The 15425-nt window shown below is 44.9% G+C and overlaps 1 protein-coding gene across 3 annotated transcripts in view; it reads left to right on the top strand.

The window, feature by feature from the left end:
* The window catches only part of TBX15 (T-box transcription factor 15), a 126795-nt gene that overhangs the window by 89513 nt on the left and 21857 nt on the right, over positions 1–15425 (top strand). For all 3 annotated transcript variants that reach the window (XM_088835623.1, XM_055401505.2, XM_055401506.2), the window contains exon 6: positions 5963–6027. In XM_088835623.1, coding sequence (XP_088691749.1) covers positions 5963–6027 — 65 coding nt within the window. The remainder of the gene's footprint in view (positions 1–5962; positions 6028–15425) is intronic.

The following is a 15425-nucleotide window of genomic DNA, read 5'->3' as shown; positions in this document are numbered from 1 at the left end:
AGGAAGACCTCTCTCAGGGGGTTAACATTTGGATTGAGACTTAGGGTGAGGAGGCAGTTATACGAAGAGTAGAGAGCATTTTAGTCTGGGGGTAGAATGGGCTTCCCTGGTGGCTCAGGTGGTAAAGAATCTGTCCGCACTGAGGGAGACCTGGGTTCAATTCCTGGGATGGGAAGATCCCCTGGAGAAGGGAGTGGCAATCCATTCCAGTATTCTTGCCTGGAGAATCCCATGGACAGAGGAGCCTGGTGGGCTACAGTCCATGGGGTCACAAAGAGCTGGACACGACTGGAATGAGCAAGCACAGCACAGAATGCATGTGAGGGGTCTGAGCAGGGAAAGAGCTTGACACATTCTAACTCTGAGAGCAGCTCAGTTTGCCTGGAGCCTGTGGACCAGAATTAGGGGCAGGTGGGTGGGGATGGAGAGGCAGGCAGGAGCCAGGGCATGCTGACCCTGCAAGGCCAGGCAGAGCTTGGATTGAATTCTGAGTCTAGTGGTAAGCAGTAAAGAAATGACATGGTCTGACTATGTGTTAACAAAGATCACTTTGGTTGCTGAGTGAAGAGAAGAGATTGGACAGGGACATAAGAGACGTAGGTTCAATCCCTGGGTCAGGAAGATCCCCTGGAGGAGGGCATGGCAACCCACTCCAGTATTTTTGCCTAGGGAATTCCCGTGGACAGAGGAGCCTAGCGGGCTACATACAGTCCGTAGGGTTGCAAAGAGTCAGACATGGCTGAGTGACTTAGCACACAAGAGTGGAAGAGGAGAGATTAGTTTGAAGAGTATTTAGAGTAGTTTAGTCAAAAGACAGCAGTGACCTGGTCTAACTAAGATGGGGAGGCAGAGGTCAACAGTCCTATTGGATCATAATAAATAAATAACATTAAGGGTACGGTTGATAATGAATTATTCAAACGAGCCTCCCCTGCTACTCCACATGTACGGGCAGGGATGGGTGCAATGGGGTTTATGAGTCCTCTTTGCGGTTGCTTGGGGGCCCCTGTGCTGTCTTCTGGTCCTCACTGGCCTCTGCTAGAGGTGTGGCCTGGGGCCAGGTCTGGGCTGGTCCTTGGGTTCCTTGTGTTGATGTGCTCTACCAACAGGAGACCATTCAACTTGTGCTTTTGTATTCCTGCATCAGTCAGACCTCCCGGGCTTCCCTGGATAGCTCGGCTCCACCTCAGGTTTCATCTAGGTCCTCTGGCTCTTGTCTGGACTGCTGCACCTCTGTGTCAAGGCCACCCTGCCTTCTCCTCTGAGTCCCTGACCCACTGGAAAAGGGCTGTAGAAGGCTCAGGAATCCTAACTCAGGCCTCTTCCTGCTGTATTTTTGCTAGCACAGCCACCCCATGTATGACCTGCCAGTGTGCCTCTGAGTCTCCCCAACCCCACCTCTGTATTTTAGTTTGAGCAGAGAGCAAAAGTATATGTAAACCTAACTACTTGCTTTTCTTATGTCTGTCACCTCTTTTCTCATGTCCCACTGGAGTAGAAAGGGAGGATTTTTATACTTCTTTTTCTACCTGATGAAAATTCATCTCATGTCATGTCTTTCCTTGTATAGGACAGCAAGCTGTCATTTGCATCCCTTTCTATACTGAATCTGGAGAAGGAAATGGCAACTTGCTCCAGTACTCTTGCCTGGAGAATCCCATGGACAGAGAAGCCTGGTGGGCTATGGTCCATAGGGTCGCAGAGAGTCAGACATAACTGATGCGACTTAGCATCCACTATACTGAATCCACTCCAGTACTCTTGCCTGGAAAATCCCATGGATGGAGGAGCCTGGTAGGCTGCAGTCCGTGGGGTCGCTAAGGGTCGGACACGACTGAGCGACTTCACTTTCACTTTTCACTTTCATGCATTGGAGAAGGAAATGGCAACCCACTCCAGTGTTCTTGCCTGGAGAATCCCAGGGATGGGGGAGCCTGGTGGGCTTCCATCTATGGGGTCGCACAGAGTCGGACACGACTGAAGTGACTTAGCAGCAGCAGCAGCAGCAGCATACTGAATCTACCAGGTGGCTCTTGATATGGGAACTATGGGATTATTGACGTTGTGAATACATTGATTTACTCCTCCAAAATACTGTCCATGTTACCCTTGATATTTGTGTGTGTGTGCATGCTCAGTCGTGTCTGAATTTTTGCGACCACGTCAAGTTCCTTTGTCCATGGGATTCTCCAGGCAAGAATACTGGAGTGGGTTGCCATTTCCTCCCGCAGGGGATCTTCCTGACCCAGGGATAGAACCTACATCTCCTGAGTTGGCAGGTGGATTCTTTACTTCTGAACCACCTGGGAAACTCCCCCTTGGTATTTGTAGGCATAGCCAAAATTGTTGGCATAAGCATTAATCGGGGTCATAATTTGGTGTGGATAGCTAATATTGCTCTTTTCTGCCTACAGCATAACTAAATGTCTGCAGGGTAGTAAAGGCTTTTCATGATGTGGCCTGAGGTCAGCCTCTCAGTTTTCTGTCTCATGCTTCTCTTCTTGTACCTTGTGTTCTGGTCACATCCGACTCTTAAGTGTTTCTTAAAAATGTTTCATTCTGGAACTTCTCTGGTAGTCTGCTGGTTGAGAATCTGCCTTCCAATGCAGGGGATGTAGGTTCGGTTCCCAGTCACGGAACTATGATCCTACGTGCCACAGAGCAACGAGGTCTATGCGCAACAACTAGAAAGTCCACACACCTCAACAAAGTCCCCACATGATGCAACTGAGACCAAAGCAGCCAAAACAAAAGCTTCATCCTTTCCCACTTCAATTCTATGACTTGCGTCAGAGCTTTCTTCTTAAATGCTTCCCTTGTTCCTTTCTCCCCTTTTTGCAGATTTCATTAAAATCCTATGCATCCTTCCCAGCTTGGCTTACATGCTTCCTCTAAGGTGAAACCTGGGAGTCCTTCAGCTAGCTTGGAGCAATTATTACCTCCTCTAAGCTCTTATGGCACTTTGCCTTTATTAAAAACCTTATAACTTTTTGTCTTATGTTGTAATTATTAATATATATATATATATGTTCTTTTTTCTCCTTGATTATAAGCTTTATTGGGAAAGGCATAGATGATACACAGTACTGACTGTCCACCACGCTGCAATTGCAACCTGTCACATGGTTTTGCACACAAATGTAATGCAATGTGTATGCTCACTCATGTCTGACTCTTTGCAACCCCATGGACTGTAGCCCATCAGACTCCTCTGTCCATGGGATTTCCCAGGCAATTATAACACTGGAGTGGGTTGCCATTTCCTTCCCCAGGGGATCTTCCTGACCCAGGGATCAAACCTGTGTCTCTTGCATCTCCTGCATTGGCAGGCAGATTCTTTATCACTGCACCACCTGGAAAACCCTTGATAATAAATGAATAATGAGTAGAACCATCACCCTCTTCATAAAACTCTCTAAATCCCACATTAAAAACTTTGAAACAAGTAGAAAAGTGTTGTGTTTTCTAACATTTGATGGCATTTGTCTATTAAATCTCCATGCAGACCCCTTGGCCTGAGATACAGGGAACTGTGGGAAACAGGTTTTCAACCGTTTCTCCCAGGCCCATTAAATAGGACGTCATTATATTTACAGGGGTCTGTGCCCCCAAAACACGGCAGCACAATCATATATCACAAGCCGCTATCATAAATGAGTCGGACAGGATAAGCCAACTTGAAAGAGAAAATAAAATATTATAACTCCAACTTGAAAAGAAAATATGGTGTGTGGTTTATTGCTATGGATTATGGAGGAAGAAAGAACTGATTTTAAGTCAAAAACAGAAAAGCAGTGACAGTCTTTAAAGTCAATACAGTATTCACAGGGCAGACACTAAACCTTAGAAAGCCGAAGCTTCAGGCTCCTGCTCTGGTCTATAAAATAGATGTAAAATTGCTTTTGCTTCATTATTAGTGCTACGTTATTAGTGTGCCACTCTGAAGCAAGGAATGTTTAGGGGGAAAAATAAACTTTGGTACTTTCAAGGCAGAATCTCTTTGTCAGAGTCTCACATTGTATTTTAAAGACCTTCAGACTGTGGCTTTAGGAAATTCTTTTGTGACAAAGGGAGACAGAAGAGGGACCTGGAAAGATTTACAATGTAAGAAACACTGTTAGACGTCCTAGTGAAAAGTTCTGCTGTGACCAGAAATAGGAAGATGTCCTTGAGTCTGTTCCCTGTGACTGCATCTCCATTCCTTCCCTCATCAGTACTGTTTTTCTAGATTCCATACATATATATGCATTGCTGCTACTGCTGCTAAGTCACTTCAGTCGTGTCCGACTCCGTGTGATCCCACAGACGGAAACCCACCAGGCTCCCCCGTCCCTGGGATTCTCCAGGCAAGAACACTGGAGTGGGCTGCCACCTCCTTCTCCAATGTGTGAAAGCGAAAAGTGAAAGTGAAGTCGCTCAGTCGTGTCCGACCCTTAGCGACCCCATGGACTGCAGCCTACCAGGCTCCTCCATCCATGGGATTCTCCAGGCAATAGTACTGGAGTGGCTTGCCATTGCCTTCTCCGATATATATGCATTACTGTATGGTATTTGTATTTCTCTTTCTGACTTACTTCGGTCTGTATAACAGGCTCTAGGTTCATCCACCTGAGTTCAACTGACTCAGATTCATTCTTTGACCACCTACCTGAGGGGTGGGAAGGGAGGGGGACAGGAGGCTCAAGAGGGAGGGGATATATATATATAATTATGACTGATTCATGCTGTTGTAAAGCTGAAACCAACACAACATTGTAAAGAAATTATCCTCCAATTAAAACATAAATGAATGAATTTTAAAATTCATTTAAAAAAATAGATGAATTTTAAAAAGGTAAAAAAAAAAGAAATGGGAAGATGATCTTAAAAATGAAATTTCCTTATTTCTAGAATTACCACTGAGGATGACTTTCCTCCTTTCCTGAGCTCCCTAGGCCCCACCTCTAAGTCTCTGTTGTCTGAATGTAGTGAGTCGTTACAATCCAGTTCAGACAGAGGATATCAAAATGCCTCCCATGACAAAGGTTAAAGGCAGAAAAACACAAGAGAGAAGATGGAATTTGTTGGTCAGGCCTGTTCTGGTCTGAAGGCAACAGGGTAATATATTCCGAAGCAGAATGGGAGGGGACGAAGATAGGCAGCAGTTGAGGGGGAATCTTGTGCTGAGAGGTTGTTGAACCAGATGGCTCCTAAAGACCCATGCAACTTGGGTTACAATCGTTTGCCCTGGATTTGCTCAGCCTTATGAAGCGGCTTCTTTGTTTCTTTTGATTACTTATGGGACTTCAGAGACTGGGTGAGATGCCCTGCATCCTGCCCCATCACGTCCCCCATTTCTAGGTTTTTCTTTGGGTGCAGCCTTGACAAAAGTCTAGCTACTTTTTTGTGTTGTCTACAAGATCATTTTAGGTCATAGCAGATGAGCAATACACAAAGGCAAAAAAGATACAGCTTAAGTGACACGGGAAATGCAGGCAATTACTCGGTTCTGTCAGGCTGAGGCAGGTTGTCTGGTGCTCTGATTGCACCTGATTGGGTTGACTGAATCCATTCATTCATTCTGCACTCACTTGCTCACTCATTCATTCAGCAAGCACTTTTCAGGTACTTCCTGTGTGTCTTGTATCTGACCATTGTCCGGTTTTCCATTTGGATACCTTTGTTTGTCTGGGCAAATGATTTATCTCTATCTGGGGGGCAAGGAAGGTGAGCAGAAGAGAGTTTACAGAGTCACGTACTGGGAAGACCTTGGTTTTTAGGAAGAAATGGGTCAGGTGGGTCAGACATCTGTGTGCCAGGCCCAAGTCCTATGTCAACTTCAATCTAAATCTCAAACTAAAAGGAAGTTAAATAAAAATAACAGCTGTTGTTCACCGGGTGATTTTTGTTAACTTTCTAGGAGCAACCAAAAAAGAAATCAGTTAACATAAATACAATTCATCCTTTTTTTGTTTGTTTCCAGATCACCAGATTAAAAATTGACCGAAACCCTTTTGCTAAAGGATTCAGAGATTCTGGAAGAAACAGGTGAGCAAATTGGAGAAGACTCACTGACCTTTCTTTTCTATGTGGCATTATTTTCCCCACGCCCCGTTGGTGGCTCTAGCTCCTGTTTTTGGAGAACATTTGCATGCTAGACAGACACAGGCCAAGAGAAATGGGTAGTTGTTTAAGAATCAAATAATTCTGCCTCCCAAAGGCTGAATTATTCAGTTCTTTGTTTGTGATTTGTGCTCATGCTCAGTTGTGTCCTACGGTGACCCCACAGATTGTAGCCCGCCAGGCTCCTCTGTCCATGAGATTCTCCAGGCAAGAATACTAGAGTGAGTTGCCATGCTCTCCTCTAGGGGATCTTCCCCATCTAGGGATTGAACTCCTGTTTCTCGTGTCTCCTGCATTGGCAGGTGTCTGGCTTCTTTACCACTAGTGCAACCTGGGAAGCCCAGTTAGTGGAATAGCCTAAGAAAAATGCCTTCCTGTTAATGACTCTTTCAAATAAGACAAAGGCCTTTGTTTTCAAAATGTAGCTAATGAAGAATGGTTTCTATTCCATGCCCAAAGGCCAAGTCAAAAACAAGCTTGTAAGATGTTTCCTGTTGCCTCCTTTTTGGGGCTCTGCCTTCTGGGCTTATTGAGAACCTTGTCAGTGAAGAGGAACTCAAAATAGAAGCTGGCCTTTCATAAAGAAGCCTCTATGGTGTTTAAGGTGTTTACTTGGGGTCCATGCACGTTTCAGGGGTTCTGTGAGTTACCAGATAGTGAAAGAAAAGTTGTAAGTGGATGACCAGGTGAGCATTTTTCTAGGAAGAGGTCCATCAGTTCAGTTTAGTTCAGTCTCTCAGTCGTGTCCGACTCTTTGTGACCCCATGAATCACAGCATGCCAGGCCTCCCTGTCCATCACCAACTCCCGGAGTTCACTCAAACTCATGTGCATCGAGTCAGTGATGCCATCCAGCCATCTCATTCTCTGTCGTCCCCTTTTCCTCCTGCCCCCAATCCTTCCCAGCATTAGAGTGTTTTCCAGTGAGTCAACTCTTCGCATGAGGTGGCCAAAGTATTGGAGTTTCAGGTTTAGCATCAGTCCTTCCAATTGTCAGGCAAGTGGATGTTCCTCAGTTTTTGTCTCGTCACAACAAAGATTTGGAGTGATGCAATGAACACCCAGGATTGATCTCCTTTAGAATGGACTGGTTGGATCTCCTTGCAGTCCAAGGGACTCTCAAGAGTCTTCTCCAACGTGACAGTTCAAAAGCATCAATTCTTCAGCGTTCAGCTTTCTTCACAGTCCAACTCTCACATCCCTACATGACCACTGGAAAAACCATAGCCTTGACTAGACAGACCTTTGTTGGCAAAGTAATGTCTCTGCTTTTTAATATGCTATCTAGGTTGGTCATAACTTTCCTTCCAATGAGTAAGCATCTCCATAGCTTTCTTCAAATTTTCAAAAAATACCTGTGACCAAAAAGTTAAGAATTTCTGCTCTAGACATCACCATCTGTCTCCAGAGACCAATCCTTGTGACTTTAGGTATCCAATGACTTTCTTTTCTTCTGTATCTTCAGCAGCATTTCATATTTATTTTCTTCTTGGCATTCCAAAGAATGTTTTCTTTTTTTCTCTTTTTCCCCTTTGTCTTCCCATTGGATTCCTTGTTTTTCAGAAGCATGACTTAAAAGAGAAAATTAGAATAGAGAGGGTGTATTGACCAGGTTGGAGCTTGCACTAGGAATTGGAGGCACACTTTAATCTTGAGATTAAGACCTTGTGTCTTGAAGCATATATCTCTGGTTTAAAAATTTTGATAACAGTCCAGTTCAAGTCCTGAGGTTCTCCTGTCTCCTCACTAGGCTAGAAAGGACCTGGACACATCATTTGGCCATGGCCTGTGTCTGCCTTAAGGCCGGTGAATATCTTATTGCTTAGGACAGACAAATGTCTGTCCCAAGTGATGGACTGCTGTTCTTTGTAAGAACTCCAGGAAAATAGAACTAGAGATCCTCATTAGCCCATGTCAGTGTCTTAGTCATTAATTTCTGATAGCATGGAAATTCTTTATTATGTCATATTAAAACCTGCAGGCTATTTTCAGTAATATCAGTAATTATAAAGTTATCTGTTATTGAACACTACTGTGTTTCAGACTTTTTACTTACATTCTTTCTAATCTTTAAGGCAACCTGTTTGTTACCAATGAGGAAACAGGCTCAGAGAGCTTAAGCAGCTTTCCTAATGTCACACAGTAAATCTGGGAGTAGGGAAGATAACCCAAATCCACCTCACATCAAAGTCTGTGCACTTCAAGCTTTATCATGCTAGCAGTATAATCTTGATTATTTTATATTCAACAGATATGGAGAATAGAGCTCTTTCTCTAAAAATCATTCTTCTACTTAAAGATCCTACTCAAATAGCCAGAACTTTCCTTTTTCCAAATAAATCAACCGGTATTCTCTGGCTGTCTATGCAGATTATTCACCATGACTTTGTCATTTACTTCCTCTGTGTGTGTATGTGCGCGCACGTGCTTAGTCACTTCAGTTGTGTCCGACTCTTTGTGACCCTATGGACTGTAGCTCACCATGCTCCTCAGTCCATGGGATTCTCCAGGCAAGAATCCTAGAGTGGGTTGCCACACCCCCTCTCCAGAAGATCTTCACAACCCAGGGATTGAACCCTCGTCTCCTGCATTGTAGGCAGAGTCTTTACTGACTGAGCCACTAAAGAAATCCCCATTTACTCCCCATATCCCTGTAAATAAGGGGTCCCTAGTAGAGGGGTCCCTAGTATGGACCTCTCTCATAGCTCAGTTGGTAAAGAATCTGCCTGCAATACAGGAGACCTGGGTTCAATTCCTGGGTTGGGAAGTTCCCCTGGAGAAGGAAATGGCAATCCACTCCAGTATTCTTGCCTGGAAAACCCCATGGGCAGAGGAGCCTGGTAGACTACAGTCCATGGGATCGCAAGACTCAGACATGACTTAGTGACTAAACCACCACCATCACCAGTAGAGGACAGGAGGTCAGGCTGAGCATCCCTTATGAAACTGTTAAACTGTGAGCAGGTGAAACTGTGATATGATGAGAGTGAAGTCATCTGTGTCATGAAGGGACTGGAATGAATTAGTGAAGGTAGAAGCCATTCTCATCCTCAAGCTCTCTGGGAAGCTAGACTAAAATAAACTTGTTGGGGCAAAAACAGGAGTCCCTGTATTTTCTCTTTAAGAAGCTCAAAATTGCCTGTTAACCACACTTTAATTCTTACTGGCTGCCTGCAGGATGACAGCAAAAATTATTAACGCCATTTGGCAGATGGGAAAATTGATGGGTGAGGATATAGAGGATTATTTATAAATCTCCAGGAACTGGTGGTCTATGCCAACACCAGAATCCAGTTAGTTCATCACCTTCTAATCAGTGGCTCACTGATGGCCTTTCTTGTGCTAACACAGTTCTTAAGAACCTATGATTTTCCCCATGAATTTTAGACATCAGATGACTCATACGGACGTTCATGGTTTGATGAGTTGCATAGAAATGTACCCAAAACATATGGATTACATTTCCTTTAAAGACACATGGGCTTAAAAATTAGGAGGGAAAGTGCTTGGCCAGTGTTTTTTGGTTTTGTAGAACACAAAACATTTGTGGAATACTTTGGAGTTACAGAAATTGCCAGACCTCAAACCAAAACACGTTCAGGTTTGTCGATCTCCATCAATCCCAGTGTGATCCTGAGGTTCCAGAAGGGAGTGTGAGAGGAAAGATTGGAGGACGCAGCGGCCACTGCACTCTGTTAAAAAGCCTCTCGTGAGTCTTCCTAGGCTCATAAACCTCTCACAGTTTATGTTGTTTTACAGTGCTGGGTGACCGAGCGTGGCTAGGGTGACAGCAGTATCCTCTGAGCATTGAGAAGAACTTGAGGCAGCTCTTGTGAGGATGCTTATTTCCCATTCTTATTTATTTATTTTTGGCTGCCCTGGGTCTTCACTGCTTTGCAAGGGCTCTCTCTAGTTGCGGAGAGTGGGGCTACTCTTCCTTGCGGTGCATGGGCTTCTCATTGAAGTGGTTTTTCTTGTTGTGGAGCACAGGCTTTAGTCATGAGAGCTTCAGGAGTTGTGGCTCACCAGCCCTAGAGCACGCAGGCTTTAGTAGTTGTGACACATGGGCTTAGTTCCTCTGTGGCATGTGGAATCTTTCTGGGCCAGGGGTCGAACCTATGACTCCTGCATTGACAGGCAGATTCTTATCCATTGCCGCCACCAGGGAAGTCCTCCCATTCTTATTTGAATGAAAGGAGAGGTCTATGAGAAGTATTCGTGGCTTGTAGCCCCATCACTTTCTCATTCCCCTCAGTGGGAACCAGGGTGATGGATGTGATTGCTGAGTCTGGAACTCTTCAGAACTGCTTGCCTGCAGAGAGTATGCAATCTGGGCTCTTCCCATTGCATGGTAAGCCCAGCAGAGGAGGCCTGCAGGAAATCAACTCATTTCAGGGGGTTCCAGCACACTCTTTCAGCCTCTGTACCTGTGCCATCGTCTCCAAATACTTTTCATCAATAGTAAAACTGGTGTTTTGGTCTCCATGGCATCAGGCTCCTAGGTCTTTTTCAGAAATTTATTCTGAGTTCAAATGAGGACAAGGGGTAATAATCGCTGGGCATTCCGGAACCCCAGTGGGAATCCCAGTGAATTCACTGTGTCAGCCCTGTGACATCATCAGAACCCATCATGGTTCCTCCTGCTTCTTTAGGAAGCATCATTCACACACTACAGTGTGAGAAGGTCACTGCCCTTCAGCCTTTACTTATGGAGCTCCTACTTTTCATTCTCATGTAATTTTGTCCCTGAATAGAAGTGTCTGCCAAAGTGTGTGTGTGTGTGTGTTCATGTTATGGAGAAGAGTAGTAGACATATAGTCCTTTTGCAGTGAAAACACTGACAGATTTTGCTTCCAGGCATTGTCTCTGCAATGGGAGGGAGATTGTTTATTTCTGTTGTTCTTCCTTGTAGATTTCTCAGAAATTCTGTAGCCCAAATACAGCTTTGGGTGGAAACATCAATATGTATTTACCTTTAGCAGGCCCAGCCCCAGGGTGCAATATCCAGCATCCCCTCTGGGAGATTCCTCATAAAGAGGAGGCAGTAACACCTTCTTGTTCCTGGGGGAAAATAGATGCCCTTAGCTTGAGTTAAGTTTTGTCCTGTGATCTGTGCTCCTGGGCTCTGTCTGTTCCCTGCTAGAATGAAGCTCCTTGCAGATGGGGCTCTATCTTTTTCAGGTTCTTATTCTTATATTTTTCCCCCTGTAGTGCCAGGTATATAGAGTAAAATAATAATTGTTCCTTTAGTTACAGAACATTAGACAGAGTTGATGAGTGGCAGAGAAGTTAAAAATTGGGACCTCTGGAGTAAGAAAGCCTTAAGCCAACCAGGGGTGAGTCAGGTAGAGCCACAGTGGGGAGCTGGTTTTGGACACTAAGAATGGAATAAAGAGTGAATCTATAAATAGTCTTTGCAGGAAGGACTAAGGGCAATTTTAATTCAAATCTGAGATGGACTGCTGCTGGAAGACACTGATTTAGCTTAATTATAGATTAGCAATGTTCAGGCCATTTGAACTGGCCCTGTACAGTGAGGGCGTGTCTGGGCTGCCTGGCTCCCTGAAAAGGAGGACATCCAGCAAGTTCCAGAGGTGTGAGCCTCAGGGAAGACGGGCTCCCGGAAGATGAGCCCAAGTGGAGTAAAGTTTGGTTGAGAAAGGTCACTTAGGAGCAAACAGAGGTCAAATTACATCTTTGGCTATGACCACCCCAATGGGCATCTCTGTCCAAAAAGAAAACGAAGGTCAGGAGGCTGAAGAGAAACAGGAGTCTTTGCACTGAGTCTCACAGTCGAGAAGCAGCCTGGGAGGTCTAGTGTGTCCATGTGCCTGGAGAGCCCATGTGTGTAGCTAGAGGGAGCATTGCCGTGGCAGAGACCTTGCACTTGAAAGGGGACAGACAGAGGAGCAGCAGGAAAGAGAGCTCTGCAGGTCTCAGCCAACATCTAAAGTGAAAACCTTGTTCCTGTTAGGATTTTATAAGATTTTACAGAAAGCGTCAGTTAGTTTGGGAACGTCTGTATAGTCCCCAGGGACTTCCTCCAAAGCAAACACATACACAAAGAGGAGAGGATTAAAATTATGACCTGTCGATGGAATGAAGGTTCTGTGAACTTGTTTTAGAAGTGGTGTGAACTGTGTGACCCTGGGTTCTCCACTGTTAGCAGCCTTCATCCTGTCTCTGACCTTGGCCAATGCTATACTCCCAGTCTAAGGCAACTGCCGGGGGATTGTCCCAGGTGACGTGGTTTCCTCCGGGTGCCCCTTCCGTGGTTTCCTCCTAGGGCTGGCATGGCGCCCCAGGGGTCACTGTTGTGCTTCCATGACAGGTCCCCTGGGAGTGGCCCTTCTGTAGCCCAGGGAGTTGTTGCAGCTTTTTGGGAGGGTGTCTTTGTCTCAATGGAGTTTGCCCTTGGAGGCTTAAACCAGGACACTCAAATTCCACAAGGCAGGGATTGTCAGAGAGGGCCAGTGGCAGGCCCTATATTATGAGGAGCTTGGTTTTCAGGGGAAAGTAGTTTTAATAGGTTGCCTCCCACTAAAAACACAAGAGGGCATGCACTGTTGTTATACAATCACTCAGTTTTATCCAGTTCTTTGTGACCCCGTGGACTGCAGCATGCCAGGCCTCCCTGTCCCTCACTATCTCTCAGAGTTTGCCCAAGTTCATGTCCATTAAATCTGTCATGCTAGCTAACCGTCTCATTCTCTGCCACCTTCTTCTCCTTTGCCTTCAGTCTTTCCCAGCATCAGGGTCTTTTCCAGTGAGTCAGCTCTTTGTGTCGGGTGGCTGAAGTATGGCTTCAACATCAGTCCTTCCAATGAGTATTCAGGGTTGATTTCCTTTAGTATTGACTTGCTTGATCTCCTTGCTGTCCAAGGGATTCTGAAGAGTCTTTCCAGCACCACAGTTTGAAAGCATCAATTCTTCAGTGCTCAGCTTTTTTCATAGCCCAACTCTCACATCCATACATAACTACTGAAAAGACCATAGCTTTGACAGTATGGACCTTAGTCAGCAAAGTGATGTCTCTGCTTTTTAATTTGCTCTCTATTCTTGCCTGGAGAATCCCAGCGATGGGGGAGCCTGGTGGGCTGCCGTCTGTGGGGTCACACAGAGTTGGACACGACTGAAGCGACTTAGCAGCAGCAGCAGCAGCAGGGTTGTCATGGCTTTCCTTCCAAGAAGCAAGCGTCTTCTGATTTCATGACTACAGTCCATACTGATTTTGGAGCCTAAGAAGAGAAAATCTGTCATTGCTTTCCCTTTTCCCCCTTCTATTTTCCATGAAGTGATGGGACCAGATGCCATGATCTTAGTGTTTTTTAATGTTGAGTTTAATAGGTTGCACCTCACTAAAAACACAATAGGGCCTGTACTGAGTCTGAACTAATTCTCAGAGTGTTTCCAGCAAGCACTGCTGCTTTCTGGGAATGTGACTGGTGGTAGTGTTTCCTGGTGCCTAGTGTCCCTTACATGTGTCGGGGGATGGTGATCTAAAAATGGAACCATTGACCGCCTTACGGGAATGGATGTGTCTGTTTACTGGAAGAGGATGCTTAATGAAACTGAGACTTCATCCAAAGGAAGGACTCTCTACTGCTGGTGGGGAAAGTGTTTGGGAGTAAAGTTTTTTTGTGGACCCCCCAGTTAAGCAGCTGCTGTCCCAAGGCCATGTTCACTGATTGAAAAGCCATTTCCTGGCATGAAAGAGGCCTGTGAGATGAGGAATTAGAGTGCTGAAAGTTAACAGGAGGAAAAAGGGGAAACGGTTAGCCAAGGGCCACGTCCTCGGAAGGAAACTTTTCTTTGGGAGTTAAGTTGCAGGTGGGTCTCAGTTAAAATCTGTTCGTGGTGTTCTCTAGTGTAACCAACTATCTCAAACACTGTGTACACATTTATCTATCTGTTGAGCTGAACATACCAAATTTCCTTAGTTGTAGGTCAAAATGGTGAGATAGTAGCTATTTCATGCAGTTCAACCTTGTATATTTTTTTTCTAGGCATTCAAATTGTAAGTATATAAATAGTAGTAGTAATCATTTCATTTAGTATCTGTGGTCCAAGTTTTCTACTTTTACCTCGGAGCTGATTGGTATCAGTATAGAGTTTCCCGTTTTACTGATGGTGAGACTAAGTACAATGAGGCAGTGACAGCATCCAGAGAATGGTGTCACACTCCTCCAACAGGCTTCACTTGCCCCTGTCCACCCCTGATTCCTTGTCACTCCTGAAGGTAAGCTTAGAGCCAAGGAGCTGACCACTTGCCTTCCTTTCAATCAGCACGACTTTCCAAGTATTTCCCTCGCTTTAAATTTCTATAGTTTTTGTTCATTCTCCCTTGAGCCATTGGCTGTATTTTTCCAGCCAGTCTCATTCTGCTCGCTCCTGGAAATCTCACTAGCCCCTGGAGATTTTGTACACTCTTTTTTTATCCCTGGCGTGGGTGCCATTCAACAGATCTATGGAAGCGATCAGTGCTGGACTCCCTGGTAGGCGTTGCTTCATCTGCAGCTGAAGGTAGCTGGCTTCATAGTGGACTCTGGCAGCAACATCCTGCCAGACTCCTCGTGTTCATCCAGGCCATAGCTGTTTTTCACGTCCCCAGGCTTATGGTCTTTCAGCCAGAGTTTAACATTTTTCCCTGCCTTGTTATTTGTTCTCCCTCCTCTGTCATGAATCTTTCCCCCTATTGTCCTCTTGGCCATGTGGGTTTGCCAGAGAAAGTTGGCAGTTGTTTTATTATCTATGGCTTTTGCCCAGCGATGGTGTCATCTAACAGAGTGACGTCTGTTTAATGGCTAACATATTGGAGTCTGAAATATCTGCAAGATAATGAGGCCTACAGAGGCTTGAGGGACACATTTTTTTGGTTCTTAGAGGAGAGAATGAGAAACAAAATTAGGTAACATACGGGTCCTTCCACATTCAATCCAGAACTAGAGGGCTGACAAAGCTTTGTATTCTAGTTAAGTAAGAATGTTTTCTGTTGTTCCATATCACAACCTGAGCAGATGGTGAGATTTCTATTACTTGAGTGAGACCAGTGGTCCTCATGCTTTTATTGTATTTTCTCTCTTGTATTGAAATATTTTGTCCTAATCAGTATACATTTATTAAGTAACAATTAAGAGGGAGTAATAGTATCTCCATTTTACAGGTAGGGAGCTTTAGAAGTGTGAGGTTATATAACTTGGCAAGGTTGCACCAGTTAAGTGTCAGGGTTGCAGCTGGAAGCCTGGTCAACAGCCTGGCTCCTGACCTTGTGCTCTTAATCAGTAAAATAATCTGTGCCTTGTGTAATTTAGCATTACTCTACTT

This window comes from Moschus berezovskii, chromosome 4 (genome assembly GCF_049115385.1).
Source record: "Moschus berezovskii isolate FMDL1 chromosome 4, NW_MosBer_1.0, whole genome shotgun sequence".
NCBI classification, from domain to species: Eukaryota; Metazoa; Chordata; class Mammalia; order Artiodactyla; family Moschidae; genus Moschus; species Moschus berezovskii.
This window is presented reverse-complemented; position numbering and strand designations above follow the sequence as displayed.